This window comes from Trachemys scripta, chromosome 4, assembly GCF_013100865.1.
Source record: "Trachemys scripta elegans isolate TJP31775 chromosome 4, CAS_Tse_1.0, whole genome shotgun sequence".
Classification (NCBI taxonomy): Eukaryota; Metazoa; Chordata; order Testudines; family Emydidae; genus Trachemys; species Trachemys scripta.
This window is the reverse complement of record NC_048301.1, coordinates 69,564,369-69,583,291: the sequence shown is the minus strand read 5'-3', so window position 1 is coordinate 69,583,291 and position 18,923 is coordinate 69,564,369. Positions and strand designations below refer to the sequence as shown.

The following is an 18,923-nucleotide window of genomic DNA, read 5'->3' as shown; positions in this document are numbered from 1 at the left end:
CAAACCAAATCCTCATCTGGGCTGTTGGTCTGAATGGAAAATACCATTATGATATAGACTATCTTCCTGGCAGACCCAGCCTCTTCAAACAGATCCACAACAAATGCAAGCCACCAGGCATATGCTGCCTCCAGCACCTTTGGAACTGGATTCTTTAAATCCACGATCAGTGATCCAATGTTATTAACCAGACAAAGTGAAAAATCTCTGGCAATTCACCAAGAATCATTTTCAGATGATGAAGAGCAAGTAGTCATTCAGGAATTCCCAGAATTAGATCCTGAAATGGATGTGTAAACATCACCAAACAGGAATGTGGGGATTTTTTCAGCCATTTCTCTTTCGTAGGATACCGTAGCTTTCCGAGAGCTAGTGCAGAGAATGGCTGCTACTTTGAAGCTACTTACCTCCACTGAGGAGGTAACAGCCCACCCAATTTTTGACATCTTGGGTAATCAATCTTCAGGTAGAATAGCATTACCATTCTTGGGTGACTTCTACAACATGAAAGATCAATCTGGGTAAATCCTTCTTCAGTCCAACCTGTATCCAAAAAAGTGGACAAACTGTATCAAGAAGAGTTTTGATATTTTCATACACACCCATCATCTAGTTCTGCAGTAGCCAAACACAAGTTATTGGGCTCGATGCAGAGGAAACTGGGTAAAATCTGTAGCCTATATTATACAGGAGGTCAGATTAGATGACCTACTGATCCCTTCTGGCTTTAAAATCTGTGAATCTATTAATGTAAATATAGTGTGAAAGCAGGTTGGTGACTTATAATCAGGAAGAAGCGGACCAAAGAATGTAGGAAGATATCTTTGCTTTGGTGAAATCAGCAACTTGGTCATGAGAAAATTCTACCACAGATGAACGGTAAAGTCCTAAGTAACCAATATAAAACTGAAATCAGTTCGGCTCGGGGCAATGAATGGATAGGAAGCCCAGAAAGTCATTTCAGGTTATGAAGGGAGCAAAGTGAATTGTTACCTGATGGCTAAGCACAAAGAGAAAATTATGTAAAAAAGCCAGAAAGCATGACTAATGAACATGTGCCAATTAAATATTAAACTGATCTATATCATGCATATACATCAAGAGCCCCTGGAATAGGGAATTCTCTCAAAAAGCAGAATACACTTAGCAGTGATGCTCACAGGAGTTCCGTATGCCATTGATCAAAACTGAGCTTTAGAAAAGTATCAACAAAGTTTCTTGAAATGCCATTGAAATAAGAGAAAAAAATTGTACTCTAGATGTAGGAGAAATCAAAGAAATCAAGCAGTATGTTCCAAAGGAGTAAGAGGTGAGGTGGAAATAAGATGGAATGGTAGTTGTCAAAGTTAGATTCGGGACTAACAATTTGTTAGACCACTCTGTTTATTAGCACAGCACTCTGCTAATACATTCAGATAATGTGAGCACCATCCAAGACCCATACTAGCTTATTTTATACAGATAAAAAGGGTGCAACCTTAACAAGAGGACAAAGAAAGCAGAACTGACAAGTTTACCCAAGGCTAGACATACATATTCAATTTTCTTACTAACTTTTACAGATCTTCGGCTGATGTTCCACCATTAGCTTAAGTGGACTCATTGTTTATGCCTTAATGTTCCTTTTCCTGACACCTGTAGTTCAGCATTCCTTATTTCTGCTTAAAGGTGCATACAGCATTTCTTTAATCCATTCTATTTTTACAATATGATTCATTCTACTTTCACACAGTCCTAAGACACACAACATAGCTGAAGTGGAGGAAGCAGCCCTAAGAAATGGACTGATAAAATTGTACACCAGTTCTTAGCTGAAACGTAAAAGAACAACTGGGTAAATGCTTTATTTCTGTGTAGCACAAAAATATAGCAACAATTAGTGATTCAAACATTTCAGTGAAGTACTAAACAGGTCAGAAGCACAATTGTGATTTGATTATCTGGAGTGAAAATTAGTCCAGAGGAATTAAACATAAACCACATTTCTCTTTGCCTGACCGTTTCACCACAGAAGCAGGGGGGAACTGAGTATTAAAAATAGATTTGTTATTCATAATTGTTACAAAGGACAAAGATTTTTATTGGATTCATTTTTCTACATGTGCTGCAGTTTTTGAATGTAATAGTCATTTTTACAATTATGTTTCCAGAGCAAGATCCTCCACTGGTATGAAAAATCATAATTGCATTGACTTCTAAGGCACAACATTGATTTACATAATATGTGAATTTACCCATCAATTTTAGTTTGTATGGAACGTCTGAATTGTAAACAAAGTCAAACGACATAAATCAGAGCTGTACAAATATTATTCCAAGGAGTCTTGTTTGTTTGAGGTTTATAAAATTGTTTTTATAGCACCACTAAAGAGTTCTGCCAAATACCATGTTCCTTACCTGGACTATAGTCTGAAAACACAGCAGGTACAATTCTATGCAGGGCAGGCAAAAAGGAGACTGTAAGCTCCTTTGTCTCTCCTGCCCTTAGTTGCACTGCAAATTGAGACTCTTGTTTTCAGGTGATTACAACTTTTAAAAAATATTATTTGGTGGGGGGCTATAATTTTAAATTAGAAATACTATTCTGAATAATTTTTAGAGCTTTCTAAAATGGATTTCTTGTTTTTCTCCCTCTCTAAGCTCTTAGCAGTGGGCTTGGTACTAAAGGAGCCTAGGGTTACAGGCAGAAGGATATTAAAAGTAGTACCAGTAAAACAACAGTTTGGGGGAAGGGTTAAAGTGCTTCTTGGATGAGAATTTCCAGTTCTCAGTGTTAACTGGCTAAACCCTAGTGTTCTGTGAGTGTCTAAAGACAGCTGCAGTGGCACAGGAGCCAGCAAAGAGAGCTGTAAACGGGCATTTGAGTGGGAGTTTGCAAGGGGAGTTTGTGGGGGAAGACTAAGAGGGAGGCAGAGGAACAGACAGGCTAGTGAAAGGAGTGTGTCGTGTTCTGGCAGTGTTTTGGTGCTCATTGGGGGTTTGTTTTGCTGTGGGCAGGGCCGGCTTTAGCAAGTGCGGGGCCCGATTCCTGGGGCTTGTACTCACCGGGCGGTGCTCCCAGTCTTTGGCGGCACTTTGGATTGCCGGCCGGGGGAGGGGGGTTGCGGGGCTTGCCATGCTCCAGCTGGAGCTCCAGCCGGGAGAGCAGGGCTGCAGGGCTTGCTGCACTCAGGCCGGCGCTCTGGCCAGGCGAGCGGGGCCGCCAAAGAAAAAAATTTAAAAGGCACCTAAGGCGCGGGGCCCAATTCCGGGGAATCGGGTGAATCGGCCTAAAGCCAGCCCTGGCTGTGGGTGGTGGTGTTGTGGTTTGGTTTGTGTTTCTCGGATTTACAGGATTTAGGTGGGAAGCCTATGACAGATACAGAGGCAGCAGTGGTAGTGACCCAAGCAGTATAAGACACAATGAAGATTACTGGATGTGGAAGCTGCGACATGTACATGATCCTGGAGGGGGTACCTGAAAAGAGTTTCGTCTGGATGAAGTGCCACCTGAGAGAGCTGATGGAAGAAAAGATCAGAGGATTGGAAATGCAGGTGGAAACTCTGGTTGAGTTTAGAAGGGGGTTCGAGCAGATGATGGAGCAAAGACTTGAGGAGTCTGAAGGGAAAAGCTCAGACTTGCCGATGGAAGCAGGACCAAAGAACTATTAGGGGAGACTGCTGGGTGAGGAAAGTGGACAGTGGAAGCATGTGACTAAGAGAACCAGGCAGAGGAAAAGACAGGCTAGTGAAGGAGAAATAGAGCTCAGGAACAGGTTTGCAGAGTTGCAAAATGAAGAAGGGACACAGCAGGTGATCGCTGAAGGTGAGAGGGCAAGGAAGAAGAGCAGCTAGTCCTATAGGAAGAGAGGATGAATCAATGGAGATAACAACACCAAATATGAGCCCCAGGAGGATATGGAATGGGTTGCGGAGAATTGCAAGGGAGAATAGGAATCGAGAGGACTTGCAGCCAAAGGGAACGGGATAGACCGGAGAATCACACCATCACCAGGAAAAGGCAGGTCTACATGATTGGGGATTAGTGAAGAATAGACAGGTCTGTAACCAGAGCTGATCCAGAGAACAGAAGGATGTGCTGTCTGCTGGGTGCTAAGATACGGGATGTGGACCTAAGCTGAAGAGGATCCTAATGGGAGCAGGAAAGAATCCACTGATTGTCCTTTATGTGGGAACAAATGATACCGCTAGATACTCACTGGAGTGTATCAAGAGAGACTATGCTAGGCTGGGGAAGACGCTTAAGGAAATTGAGGCTCGGGTGATCTTCAGTGGGATTCTGCCTGTTCCTAGAGAAGGGCAACAAAGGCGTGACAAGATTATGACAATCAACAGATGGCTCAGGCAGTGGTTCTATAAGGAGGGCTTTGGGATGTATGGCCACTGGGAGGCATTCATGGACAGAGGACTGTTCTCTCGGGATGGACTTCACCTGAGTAGGGAGGGAAATAGACTTCTTAGGATGGAGGCTGGCACAACTGATTGAGAGCTTTAAACTAGGAATTGGGGGGAGATGGTTGGGAGATGTCCAGGTAATCTCTATGCCGGATTTTAACATTGAGAGGAAAGAAAATGAAGTAAGAAAGGATACAGCCGTGGGTAGGAGAATGGATATAGGGAGGAAGGGTAGTGTAGATACCAGTCTAATATGTGATACTGGCGGTAGAATGTCTGGGCCTAATCGGGTAAAGATCTGTGACTAGGGTTTTTGATTTCAAAAGGGCTAACTTTACAAAATTAAGGAAATTAGTTAGGGAAGTGGATTGGACTGAAGAACTTGTGGATCTAAAGGTGGAGGAAGCCTGGAATTACTTAAAGTCAAAGTTGCAGAAACTATCAGGAGCCTGCATCCCAAGAAAGGGGAAAAAATTCATAGGCAGGAATTGTAGACCAAGCTGGATGAGCTAGCATCTCAGAGAGGTGATTAAGAAAAGGCAGAAAGCCTACAAGGAGTGGAAGATGGGAGTGATCAGCAAGGAAAGCTATCTTATTGAGGTCAGAACATGTAGGGATAAAGTGAGAAAGGCCAAAAGCCATGCAGAGTTGGAACTTCCAAAGGGAATTAAAATCAATAGTTAAAGGTTCTATAGCCATATAAATAGGAAGAAAACAAAGAAAGAAGAAGTGGGACCGCTAAACACTGAGGATGGAGTGGAAGTTAAGGATAATCTAGGCATGGCCCAATATCTAAACAAATACTTTGCCTCAGTCTTTAATGAGGCGTTTAGGGATAATGGTAGGATGACAAATGGGAATAAGGATATGCAGGTAGATATTACCACATCCAGGGTAGAAGCCAAACTCGAACAGCTTAATGGGACTAAATCAGGGAACCCAGATAATCTTCATCCAAGAATATTAAAGGAACTGGCACATGAAATTGCAAGCCCATTAGCAAGAATTTTTAATAAATCTGTAAACTCAGGGGTTGTACCGTATGCCTGGAGAATTGCTAACATAGTTCCTATTTTTAAGAAAGGGAAAAAAAGTGATCCGGGTAACTACGGGCCTGTTAGTTTGACATCTGTAGTATGCAAGGTCTTGAAAAAATTTTGAAGGAGAAAGTAGTTAAGGACATTGAGGTCAGTGGTAATTGGGACAAAATACAGCATGGTTTTACAAAAGGTAGATTGTGCCAAACCAACCTGGTCTCCTTCTTTGAGAAGGTAACAGATTTTTTAGATAAAGGAAATGCAGTGGATCTAATTTACCTCGATTTCAGTAAGGCATTTGATACGGTTCCACATAGGGAATTATTAGCTACATTGGAAAAGATGGGGATCAATATGAAAGGTGGATAGGGAACTGGTTAAAGGGAGACAACAATGGGTCATACTGAAAGGTGAACTGCCAGGCTGGAGGGAGGTTACTAGTGGGGTTCCTCAGGGATAGGTTTTGGGATCAATCTTATTTAATCTTTGTATTACTGACCTTGGCACAAAAAGTGAGAATGTGCTAATAAAGTTTGTGGATGACACAAACCTGGGAGGTATTGCCAATATAGAGAAGGACCAGGATATCATACAGAAAGATCTGGATGACCTTGTAAACTGGAGTAATAGTAATAGGATGAAATTTAATAGTGAAAAGTGCAAGCTCATGCATTTAGGGATTAATAACAAGAATTTTTGTTATAAGCTGGGGATGCATCAGTTGGAAGGACCTCGGAGAATTGGTTGATCACAGGATGACTATAAGCCGCCAATGTGATATGGCCCTGAAAAAAGCTAATGTAGTATTGGGATGCATCAGGCGAGGTATTTCCAGTAGAGATAAGGAGGTGTTAGTACCATTATACAAGGCACTGGTGAGACCTCATCTGGAATACTGTGTACAGTTCTGGTCTCCGATGTTTAAAAAAGATGAACTCAAACTTGAACAGGTACAGAGAAGGGTTACTAGGATGATCCGAGGAATGGAAAACCTGTCTTATGAAAGGAGACTCAAAGAGCTTGGCTTGTTTAGCCTAACCAAAAGAAGGCTGGGGAGATATGATTGCTCTCTATAAATATATCAGAGGAATAAATATCAGGGAGAGAGAGCAGTTATTTAAGCTCAGTACCAATGTGGACACAAGAACAAATGGATATAAACTGGCCATCAAGAAGTTTAGACTTGAAATTAGATGAAGGTTTCTAACCTTCAGAGGAGTGAAGTTCTGGAACAGCCTTCCAAGGGCAGCAGTGGGGGCAAAAGACATATCTGGCTTCAAGACTAAGCTTGATAAGTTTATGGAGGGGATGGTATGATGGGATAGCCTAATTTTGGCAATTAATTGATCTTTGACTATTAGCGATAAATATGCCAAATGGCCTGTGATGAGATGTTAGACGGGGTGGGATCTGAGTTACTACAGAGAATTCTTACCTGGGTGTCTGACTGGTGAGTCTTGCCCACATGCTCAGAGTTTAGCTGATTGCCATATTTGGGGTCGGGAAGGAATTTTCCTCCAGGGCAGATTGACAGAGGCCCTCGGGGTTTTTCACCTTCCTCTGCAGCATGGGGCACGGGTAATTTACTGGAGGATTCTCTGTACCTTGAAGTCTTCAAACTACGATTTGAGGACTTCAGTAGCTCAGACATATGTTACTGGTTTGATACAGGAGTGGGTGGGTGAGATTCTGTGGCCTGCGTTGTGCAAGAGGTCAGACTAGACGATCATAATGGTCCTTTCTGACCTTAAAGTCTATGATTCTATGAAGTGTTTTTACTGTAATTTGGATGAACACATAATTACAACCTGTTACCATTTCTCTCAGTATTTTGGAAATGAGAAAATAAATACATTTAATATCAACATAGGATAAATTTCCTTGTGGTTTTAAAGATCTGTGTGGTCCAATTAAAGCTTCTAAATTAGAATGAAATTCTGGTTTACTGCCTGATATAAAGGAACTGATTTTTCTTTAGTAGGCAGTAGTTAAGAATTAAAACTGTACCTCAGCATATTTATGGAACAGCTATAATATCTAGTTACTTACTGTTTAGTTAAATATTTTTTTAAAGCTGTTCTTTATCTATCTTTGGCTACATTGGATGATGTCACATTAAATGTATTACTTTCTTTTTTTAGCAATGCCTTAAAATGTGGTCAGTGGATACGCCTACACTTGGAACTGGAGGTGTGATTCTCAGGTCTTGGCTACACTTGGGGATTTACAGCGCTGCCGCAGCAGCGCTGTGAAGCGCGAGTGTAGTCGCGCCGCCAGCGCTGTGAGAGCTCTCTCACAGTGCTGCAAGTACTCCACCTCTCCGAGGGGAATAGCTTGCAGTGCTGCGAGTGAGCATGCAGCGCTGCAGGCGCTGATTACACTGGCGCTTTTCAGCACTGCACTCGCTGCGCTCGGGGGGGGTAGGTTTTCACACCCCTGAGCGCAGCAAGTTGCAGCGCTGTACAGCGCCAGTGTAGCCAAGGCCTCAGCTTGAATAGAGATACACACACTAGATCTCATTGATCTAACAGGCTAGAAATAGATGTGTAATCATTATATCAATGGGCAGTGGTGAATGGTAGTATGGCTCGCTACCTTGATTACAAACCTACCTAGACCCTGTGGGTACATACTTGGGTGGCTACCTAGTGCTGCTGCTCACCTCTGTATATGCTGCCGTGGGTATACTATTATTTTTAGCACCCTTGCTGTCATTGGGGTAGCATATGTTTACTTAAACTGAGAATCACATCCCCAGCTCCAAGTATAGACATAGCTAATATGTCACTGAACTATGGCAAAACTGAAGCACATGAAATATGTATTGGCAGGTTTTCTTTTGTCTAAATAGGATGATGAAATGGAGATACTGTGTTAAGAAAACTAATACAAACTTCTCTTCCTTCTATTCTGATACTGACAGATTTTGCTCAGTGATGGACTTTTTTTGAAAATGTGCAATACAAAACTTTGCAAAAAAAATTACTTCACTGAAGTCCTATTGAGTCATCATATGACTTAATACTGTTGAAAGTCATTGAGACAAATACTGTTGCTAGATGATAAACAAGTGCTGACAAAATGTCATCTATTTAAAATAAAACAAATTGTTCCTATCTGTTTTGCTGATGAACATCTTAGATTATTAAAATTGAAGGAATTTTGAGGTTTAATCTGCTGTCACTATTGATTGGGGGGGTGGTGGGGACATTTAACTCAGTTTAGAAGATCAGATTTCGTAACTGCCCAGTTATGTGCTGCTCCATGTGTGACATTTTATGCACATTATTTAATATTCTTATATGGAAATAATTTGCATATAACTATAGACTGATTTTTTTAAAGAAGAAGTTTATTTAACCACCAGTGCAGATGGGGAGGTTTCTTGCCTCCGGAGAGGAGGAGGGGACAAATTAATTAATCAATCAACTAATTACAAGGGATAGCTCAAGAGGGGCAGAGATGGGAGTAATGTCAAAGCTGCAGTAAGGGTGCCAGAAGGAGACACCAAGTCCAGAATCGTGGGCAGTGCCCTCTACTCCCTCAAGCTGTTGAGGGAGCCAGTGAACGCTACCTAGTCAAACTGTGCCCATGTGTAAGGTCAAGGGAAGAAGTCACAGAGAGCCTCCCTAGGTGAAAGGCATCAGCTTGATAGCCCTAGTGAAGGAAATCCTGTGCATCAGCATCTCATTCCATAGTCCGGTCCCCTTCTCAACTTCAGAAGAGGGATATATCTCCACCTCATTCTATGCAACCACTCTAGAACTATCTACTCATGACTTGGAAGAGAAATCTAGAGCAGATCATCCAGCTTCTGTATATGTATCTTCCCCAGATGAGGCAATAATGCCTAGATTGTGGCCTCCACTCCAGATGATTATATGACATTGCAGAACCTGTTAAGGAGAATTGCCACCACATTAGAGATCCTGGGCAAGGCAGTTAAGAGAAAGCTACAGATTTCTCAACATCATCCATACCTCTGTTCCTGGACATCTTGCTTTACCTATCGGTGATGGATTATCAGATCCTGCCAAGCTACTCTGGCAAATGCCTGCTTCTGAACCTGCAACATCAAAGAGAGCAGAACTCCACGGCCAGATCTCTTCATAGGGATTTGAAATGTTAAACTCGTCCAACACCTGATTCACTGGTGGTTGCCACAGCCAGTGAATTCACATGTCAGAGTCAAGAAAGGTCCACTCCTAAAAATAGACACCCCAAACAGTTGAACTTATTTGAATGGGAAAAACTGTTCTACTTCTAGCTTCCAAATGAGAATTGCCAGCTACCATGTCTTGTTAGCAAAATACAATTTTATTAATTGACTCAGAGTCAAAATAACATAAAAGATCCCTCAGGGCAACAAGGAGAAGGTTAAGTGCAGCAGAAACAGCTTGCAGATCGATGGCAATCTCATTAGCAATGAAGAGTCTCCAGGCTCCATTCTTTAGGGATCCCTAAAGAAGTTCATTTAACAATTGAGGCTCTCCCCATTTTAGGGGTGTGAACATTTTAATTCTAAAATTAAGGCATTTGAAGCATTACACACCCTGAAAGACTCTTGTACAATGTTGAGATTTTTAGGGGTCTAAACCCCTGCTTCCAAGCAGAAGCATTATAGACAACAACATCAACAGCAACAGTCTTCCATTCCCTATTAAACAGATGGAACTACCTAGAAAACGTTAGAAATTTCCTAGAAGAAAATAATCTGTGTCCACCACCATATCAACTCACCAGCTTCCATCTACATCTAGATATCAGCTTTGTCTGCTTGGTCAAGAGCACTATTCAGATCCCATCATATCCCCTCCTTTTGGGAACCATTTATATCATTTCTATGAGTTCTGGAATATCATCGCTACTGACTGATGGGTTTTAGAAATAGTAGAGGTGGGCTAGACCATCCACCTTCAGACCCTTCAGGGATCCTTCTCAGGAAAGCATACTACATCAAAAGGTGCAATAACTTCTGACTGTTAGTGCAGTAGAAGTTGTTCCTCAATAGCAAAGGGCAAGGAAATTTTATTCTCATTATTTTCTCATTCCCAAAAAGATGGGCGTGTGAAGACTTATTTTGAGCCCATGACAGCAAAACACATTAAGAAAGCTCAATTTCAGGATTGTGTCTCTAGCTTCTATTATTCAATCCCTAAATCCAAATGATTGGTATACCACACTCTGTCTCTGGGATGCCTGTTTCCTTATCACTATTTTCCTAGCTCACAGGAGATATCTCAGGTTCCAAATAGACAGTTGCCATTACCAGCACAGAGTATTACCATTTGGCGTGTCGACAACATCCAGGGTTTTCATGAAATGCCTTTCAGTAGTGGCAACTTCCTCAGAATTCTCATACTTGGACAATTGGCTCATTCACAGGAAATTGCACCATTAAGTAGCAGACTTCATTCAGCAGACTCTGAATCTGTTTAAGAGGTAGGCCTGAAAGTAAAGAAAGACAAGTCAATACTGACTCCAACATGAAAAACAGAATTCATAGGAGCGATTCTGGACTCCATGATAGTGATGTCTTATCTATCTTCAGAAAGATTTCAAGCCATTCTGGATCTATGTACCCCTCCCCAGACTCCAGAACATCAATTCTTCTTCGAGTGATTGTTCATGTCCATTCCAAGCAGGTGTGTGCGCGCTGCGTGCACGCCAGCCGGAAGATTTTCCCATAGCAGCGTCCGTAGGGTTGGCTCCGGCGCCCCCTGGAGTGGCGCCTTTATGGTGCTGTATATAGGGGCCAGCCGACCCCCCACTGCCCCAGTTCCTTCTTACCGCCGGTGACGGCTAGCTGGAACTTCTCTTGCTCTTTAGCAATCGTGGCAGTGTTCTATAGTTCTTGTACATAGTTTATTAGTTAGTAGTTAGTGTTACTGTTAGATAGGTGTCAGTTGGGGGGGGGGGTTTTCCCCAACTTTTCGTCGCCCCGCTGGGGCATGCCCGGGTCCCCAGGGTTCAAACTCCATTCCACCCTGGAGAGTGGGGGACCTCAGTGTTTGCAAACCCACTTGTTGGAAGGTTCCTTAAGGGTCTTGACAGATTGTTCCCACATATCCGTCAACCTGTCCCTGCTTGGGACCTCAATTTGGTCCTGTCTGTCCTCACTGCGGCCCCATTCGAGCTGCTGGCTTCATGCTCGCTTTTCTACATTTCATATAAGGTCGCGTTCTTGTTGGCTATCACATCAGCACGGAGGGTATCGGAACTCAGAGCTCTGACATCCGAGCCTCTATACACCGTCTTCCACAAGGACAAGGTCCAACTCAGGCCGCATCCTACATTCCTACCTAAGGTGGTTTCCCCGTTTCACATGGGTCAAGACATTTTTCTCCCTGTGTTTTATCCAAAACCGCAGTCCTCGGCTAAGGAGCGCAGGCTGCATTCTCTGGATGTTCGCAGGGCTCTCGCGTTTTATATAGAAAGGACGAGACCCTTCAGGAAGTCGACCCAACTTTTCGTCGCTGTGGCTGACAGTAGGAAGGGGCTCCCGGTCATGTCACAGAGGATCTCGGCTTGGATCAGAACCTGTATCCAGGAGTGCTACAGTCGGGCCAATGTACCAGCCCCGCCTATCACGGCCCACTCCACAAGAGCGCAGACCTTTTCAGCTCCGTTCCTGGCCCACATCCCAACACAGGAAATTTGTAGAGCGACCACCTGGTCCTCAATCCACACCTTTACGGCTCACTACGCCTTTACGCACCGGGCTAGGGAGGATGCTTCATTTGGCCGTGCAGTCCTCCAGTCTGCAGTGACCTCTGACCCCACCACCTAGACTTGGGCTTGTGAGTCACCTGCTTGGAATGGACATGAACAATCACTCGAAGAAGAAGAAACGGTTACTCACCTTCTCGTAACTGTTGTTCTTCGAGATGTGTTGTTCATGTCCATTCCAATACCCATCCTCCTACCCCTCTGTCGGAGTATTGGCAAGAAGGAACTGGGGCGGTGGGGGGTCGGCTGGCCCCTATATACAGTGCCATAAAGGCGCCACTCCAGAGGGCGCCGGAGCCGACCCTACGGATGCTGCTATGGGAAAATCTTCCGGTTGGCATGCACACGGCGCGCACACACCTGCTTGGAATGGACATGAACAACACATCTCGAAGAACAACAGTTACGAGAAGGTGAGTAACCATTTCTTAGAATGTGCCACAGACTGCTAGGCCATATGGCATCGTGCACCTCCATGACTCAGCATGCCAAACCTCATATGTGCTGCATGGAAGGGTGGTTGAAGGCTGTATATCAGTCAAGTAGACATCAACAGTAAATGTTAGTTCATATTCCACCATTAATCTTATCATTAAAGTGGTGGTTGGACCCCACAAAAGTTTGCAGTAGATTCCATTCTCCTACACACACTTCCATCTAAGACTGGAGATGAATGCCATTTGAATGCAAATACAGGGGTTATGGACTGCTCAAGAGGAAAAGCTTCACATAAATGTCCTGGATTTAAAAGCCATTTATTAAACATGCCTAGTTTTCCTCCCAGCCATCAAGGGTCTTACTATACAAGTCATGATGAATAGCACTACAATCGTGTCTTATATAAATAATCAGGATGGTGCAAAATCCACTCCACTATGTCAAGAGACTGTATGACTTTGGAACTTCTGCATCTGCCACGAGGGCAACTGAGGGAAGTTCATCTACCAGGAATACAGAACATACTGGTAGATCACTTTGGCAGATAAATTGTAGATGACCACAAGTGGTCCATATATGACAGTGATTCTGTAAACTATATTCCTCAAGTGGAGTCTCCTGACCATAGACCTGTTTGCTATCAGAGAGAACTGGAAGTGTCTTTGCTTCTGCTTCAGAAAGGGTCAGAGCCATCTGTTTTCAATGTATTCCTGATTGCATGGTCCTTAGGCCTTCTGTTACGCATTTTCCCTGATTCCGTTAATACCCAGGATCTCAGAAAGCTCAAGCACGAATCTGACAAAATGATCATGATAGCCCCAGCCTGTCCAAGGCAATTTTGGTACCTATATCTCTGAAATCTCTCCATTCAATCTCTGATGCACTTATCTCTAAAACAAGACCTGGTACATCAGAATTGTGGCCAAGTCCTGCATCCTGATACATACACTCTTCATCTCACAGCATGAACGCTAGCTGACTGGTTTAATCAGAAAGAATATGTTCCTCAGAGGTTAAAAACATTCTCATTCACAGCAAAAAGGATTCCAACAGACACATTTATTCTCCAAAATGGAAGAAGTTTTCAATATGGGGATGAAATAGCTTTGTACAATCTCCCAGTTATCTTGGTTGTACAACAGGAGAAATCATAGTTGCCTGCCTTATGGCCTAGATCAGTAATAAGGGTTGTGAGCTGCACAGAAATATTAACAGCACTTAATCAAAGAGATGAGATCAGAATCCATGGTCTCCTGGCTGCCAGTCTAATGTACCTTCCTATAGGCCAAAGGGTTTTGTGTAAGAGAGTCTCTCTCTGTCTCTGTCTTACCTGAGATGTGGGCAGGCTTGACGGATCTGCCAAATGGGAGGATCATGCATGGGGCATGACACTTTGCAGGTCTGAAACTAGATCGTTCACTTTCACTCTCTGATTTTCAGGCAAATCCATGACAATTAGAGCTGTGAAGAGAAAGGTAATTCCATTTTGTGGAGGATTTAATTCTTTTGTAATTTGGTTTCCTTCTGATTTGGAATGGTATCAGAGGCAGTCCACATGGCAGGCTACCTTAGACCCTGGAAACTGTAGAGTTACCAACTTTGAGGCAGTCTGCCTGGCTGCTGAGGAACTGGTCAGGAGATCTGGCAGAAAACCAGGTAGGTTTCGAAACCTGCTTGGCAGGTGGGATTTCATTGGACCCTTACCTGGGTTCTACTGGAACTCTGGTGAAATCGAAACATCTCTGCAAAATTTTTCAATTTTGACAAATAGGCAAATTTTGATGAGAAAATGTTTTGCTGAACTTTTCCAGTCAGCTCTAATGGTAATGTTGTATTTGGGTTTCCAGTATTACAGGGAAAGGTTCAAATAAAACTATTTTCATTTAATTGGGGGGAAAGAAGTTTAATGAAAAAATTGCCATAGGATTTGTAAAATCCTTTTTTAATAAAGTTATATTAAACGTACATCTGGGGCTTAAGCTAAATTGATGGCATTCTTTCAAAACATTATGGTTAGTTTCATGACCATCAATACTCTTTTAGCCTTTTTCAAACTCAAGACAGTATTCACATCTAATCTCATGTTTCAAGTCATCACCTTATCTGTTGCCAGCAGTCACAAAAAATAGTTCTTCCTTTCCGCATATACCATTATAGAAAAATGACAATGCATTCACCTTTTTCTGAAGAATCAAGTCCAACTGCTAGGGTAGGGATATCTGACTAAATGAAATGCTAGTCTGAATGGTTTCTAGTTATTATGATGATGGGCACATTAGTTATACTGAAGATAAATAGATGCATAATGTTATTTATAAGGGGGAGGGGAGATATTTTGCCAGTTCTTGCATAGAAGTCTGGTGTGATTGCTGTAGCAGCATCTGAATTTATTACTAAGTACTGGCCCCCCAGTCCAACTTAATTTGAGAAGAAATATCTGAATAATATTTGTTAACAAATAAAACCATCTCTGCTGGTCTAGAAATTCACTTTAAAAAACTAACAATTTTTATTAAAGGGACAATACAAACCTATAAAGACCAGTTTAGATGGGAACACCCCATGAAACATGTCATGTAATACCTAGTTCTAAGAAGACACCATGTTAAAGGCTTCATTTTGCTCCCTGCTGTGCCTATTGTAGGTTTTGAAGGACATACAGTATGGTCATGCCTGAACCATGTGCATTTCCTGCTTGTACCTGAGTTTGTGATACAGTCCATGTGTTGGTTTAAAATGCAGTTTTGATAGAAAATACAAATTCTGTTTTTTTTTTAATTAAATTTTCATCCAGTGCCAAAAGTCAGTATTGAATTTTCATCATGGAGCTATGAGTTTTCTCAGTCCAGTCTTGGAACCATACTCTACTGGGTCCTTGAAAGTGCTGATGTGTAGTAGGGAGCAGAGAAAAGGTGAGCGAGAAGCAGTGATCACGTTTCTGCTGCTGTTTTAGGCATACAGCATTCACTTAATTTGTATTCTTGAATCTTTCCACCAAGAAGCTTACAGAAAGTGTTGCTCTGATAATCATCAGGCCATTCCAGTTGAAATGTTGAAATTAGAGCATGGAAACCACGATCACCGCGAGGAATATATATATATATATATATATATATATATAGTATATTGACATATGCTGGGGAATTTAGGCCCAGATTATAAAAGGTATCTAGATTCCTAACTTCTATTGAAATCAATGGAAGTTAAGAGCCTATAAATACCCTTGAGGTCTATGTGTGTATTCAGACCTATGTTGGAATGTGTGTGTGTAATTCAGTATTGTAATAAAAAGTTATTAAAGTGTTAAAATTACAATTTTTTATTTTTCGTTTGGGACTCGGGAAGAATTCTCAATTTTCATTGAGAATCAATATCCATTTTCATTTCCAAAACACATTGGTATTGGTGCCCAAATTACTCTGTCATGTATTGGTCATAAAGACAAAAAGAGAGAGAGAGAAAAGTAGCCGTATAAATTGTCATGTGGAATGTCTTAAAAATTCTCTTCATTGAATATATGAATCTGAGTTTAATTATTGTTACTTGAAGATTTTTAAGCCTTAGGCATTTTTCAGATTTCAGTATTAACATTATATGCCAAATCTGACAATGCTGATATTCTCTTTCAGGAGACACTGATAGACTGGTGTGATGAAAAGGAACTTAACTTGATTTTGACAACTGGAGGAACAGGGTTTGCACCACGAGACGTCACTCCAGAGGTGAGATATCCTGGATGCACAACAGTCTGCCCTTTAGCACATAAACTTCCTAACTTCTAGAAATTTCCTTCATTGACCTGATTGTGCAGTATCTCTGGACAGACTGGGTGATACCCAGCAAAGGAGCAGTAGCAGCAGTAGGGAACAAGTACAGATGAATGTCTCTCATAGCTTACATTGTGAACCCTTGTCTTCAGAGGACCAAAAAAAAAAAAAAAAAGGCTTTTTGACTAAAACTTGCCATTGTATAGAATAGAGTTCCATCCCTCATACAAAAATAAAAAATACTAAATACTATAGTATTCGGGAGTAATGTTCCTAAACACTATGCTTAATTATTCTACTATACAGTTACCCTAGTGCTAATAGAGAGCACAATGTGACCTGCACTATGTGCCTGCAAAAGGGAGAAAGGAGATATAAGACATCCCTTTTATTCTCCAGTATGTGTGGTATGGAGGGAAGAGAAACCTCTGCAAGACTGGTACTGCCCTTCCTACACTGTTGACCAGAACTTTGACACTATGCCTGCTTCGCTGTGTTGAGAAGCAGAGGTGGAAGGAATCTGCACCAGGTAAAAAGCTGGCACAGTTTCCTTCTCTCCTGGAGAAAGTGGGGAATCAGAAACTATACTATGACATTCATCATGTGGTTTCTCTTCTACTCCCAGGAGAGCGCAGCTACATACTGGCTCTTGCTTGGGGCATATGGTAAAACCACAATCTACTCCCGTGTTTTGAATCATACAATATAATTCCCAGACAGATATGGAGATTAAAATAGAGTTAGGGTTGAGAGTATAGTTCAGTAATTTAAAGGGAAAAACATTACAGAGAAGTGGTAATTGACTCAAGACCAAGCATTACAAACCCAAGAAATTCAGAGTTAAGGTTACATTTAAAAGACATCCAAATACGTTAAGGTAAGAAAGTCACAATAAAGGCAACAAAAAAAAACCTTTAACTCTGCATTCTAGTGACACCATGCAATAACTATATGATTATGATTAAGGTATTTTAGTGTTAGAGTAAAATTAACTTGCTATTTTAAATCACCGGCGGCTGGGAGAGAGGTTGCATTTTTTCCCTTCACAGTGTCACTAGAGAACAGAATTAAGGTTGCTTAAGTGCCTTAAATATGTAATTCTGTAATTTAGCATGTTTGAATTTCTTTCAAGTACTAACTCTGAATTTCCTGGGTTTGAAACACTTGATTTTGGACTGATTATAACATCTCCATAATTCTTTTTACTCTTAAATAGATGTTAAGTACTCTCAACTTCAACTCCATCTTAACATAGTTGTTTGTCTGGAAATTTCCTTTTTTTTTTTTTTTTTTTTTTTGTTTGGTTTTCTGACATTTTTAATTACCTTTACAAAAAACAAAACAAGAAACCCAAAGAGACTGTTACGTGATATTTCTGATGATTCAAAGATATGTAGTATCAACTTAAATATTTTCTTAAAACTTTTAAGGCAGATTCACTGGGACATGAGAGCACTGCAAAGTAACCAGAGCATGCTGGCCAGTTGCACCTGATTTGCATTGCCAGAGCACCACAAAGTAGCCAAAATGTACAGCTGAATCTGGCCATCATTTTGCAATTGACTTATCGGTTTAGAGGACTGTATTACAGATAACAACTCTTTGCGAAAGGATGGGCAGGGGAGAGCCCAATTCCCAGGTTCTAATATTGCTGAACTTTAAGGGCTTAACCTCTGCTCCTGCCTAGTTCCCTAGGCAATACTGCCTTGGTGCACAGTGGAGTAGAGGCAGCAGAGTCACATGGAGCCTTTCAAGCAATGTCGCCCACAATGAGCTATGGAACCTCAAAGGGCAGTGGCAATTGTGCCAAGTAATCTATCAATGAAAACTCTTCACACAAATGTGCAGTCTCCCTCATACCACAGAGTCATTAAAACCAAAAGAATTATTACATTTAAATTAGTTATAGAATGGCAATGACGATTGATTGAGTTATCGCTGAGGCCACAATGGCCCTTTATTGGAGATGTTGAACTGACTTTCCCTGATCCTATATAATCATGACAACTAGATACAAAAATCATTAACAACTTAGAATGATTGCAACTTAATTTCTTCTAACATAACTTATTCACAAGATTTCGCTTGATTATAACTATATGTAAAGTTTTAAGTATCTGCATTATTGTTATTAAAAATCCTTTGGGAAAAAATTGATAAGGATAAATAAAAAAGTACTCCATTTAGGAAGGAACAATCAGTTGCACACATACAAAATGGGAAATGACTGCCTAGGAAGGAGTACTGCAGAAAGGGATCTGGGGGTCATAATGTCTCACAAGGTAAATATGAGTCAACAGGGTAACACTGTTGCAAATAAAAGCAAACATTCTGGGATGTATAAGCAGGAGTGTTGTAAGTAAGACACGAAAAGTAATTCTTCTGCTCTACTCTGTGCTGATTAGGCCTCAACTTGAGTATTGTGTCCAGTTCTGGGCACCACATTTCATGAAAGACATGGAGAAACTGAAGAAAGTCCAGAGAAGAGCAACAAAAATGATTAAAGGTCTAGAAAACATGACCCAGGAGGGAAGATCGAAAAAATTGGGTTTGCTTA

General features: G+C 41.5%; 1 protein-coding gene across 16 annotated transcripts in view; it reads left to right on the top strand.

Moving 5' to 3' along the window:
• GPHN (gephyrin) overlaps nucleotides 1-18,923 on the top strand; it is a 539,113-nt gene that overhangs the window by 261,209 nt on the left and 258,981 nt on the right. For all 16 annotated transcript variants that reach the window (XM_034769381.1, XM_034769377.1, XM_034769383.1 and 13 more), the window contains exon 4: nucleotides 16,229-16,321. In XM_034769381.1, coding sequence (XP_034625272.1) covers nucleotides 16,229-16,321 — 93 coding nt within the window. The remainder of the gene's footprint in view (nucleotides 1-16,228; nucleotides 16,322-18,923) is intronic.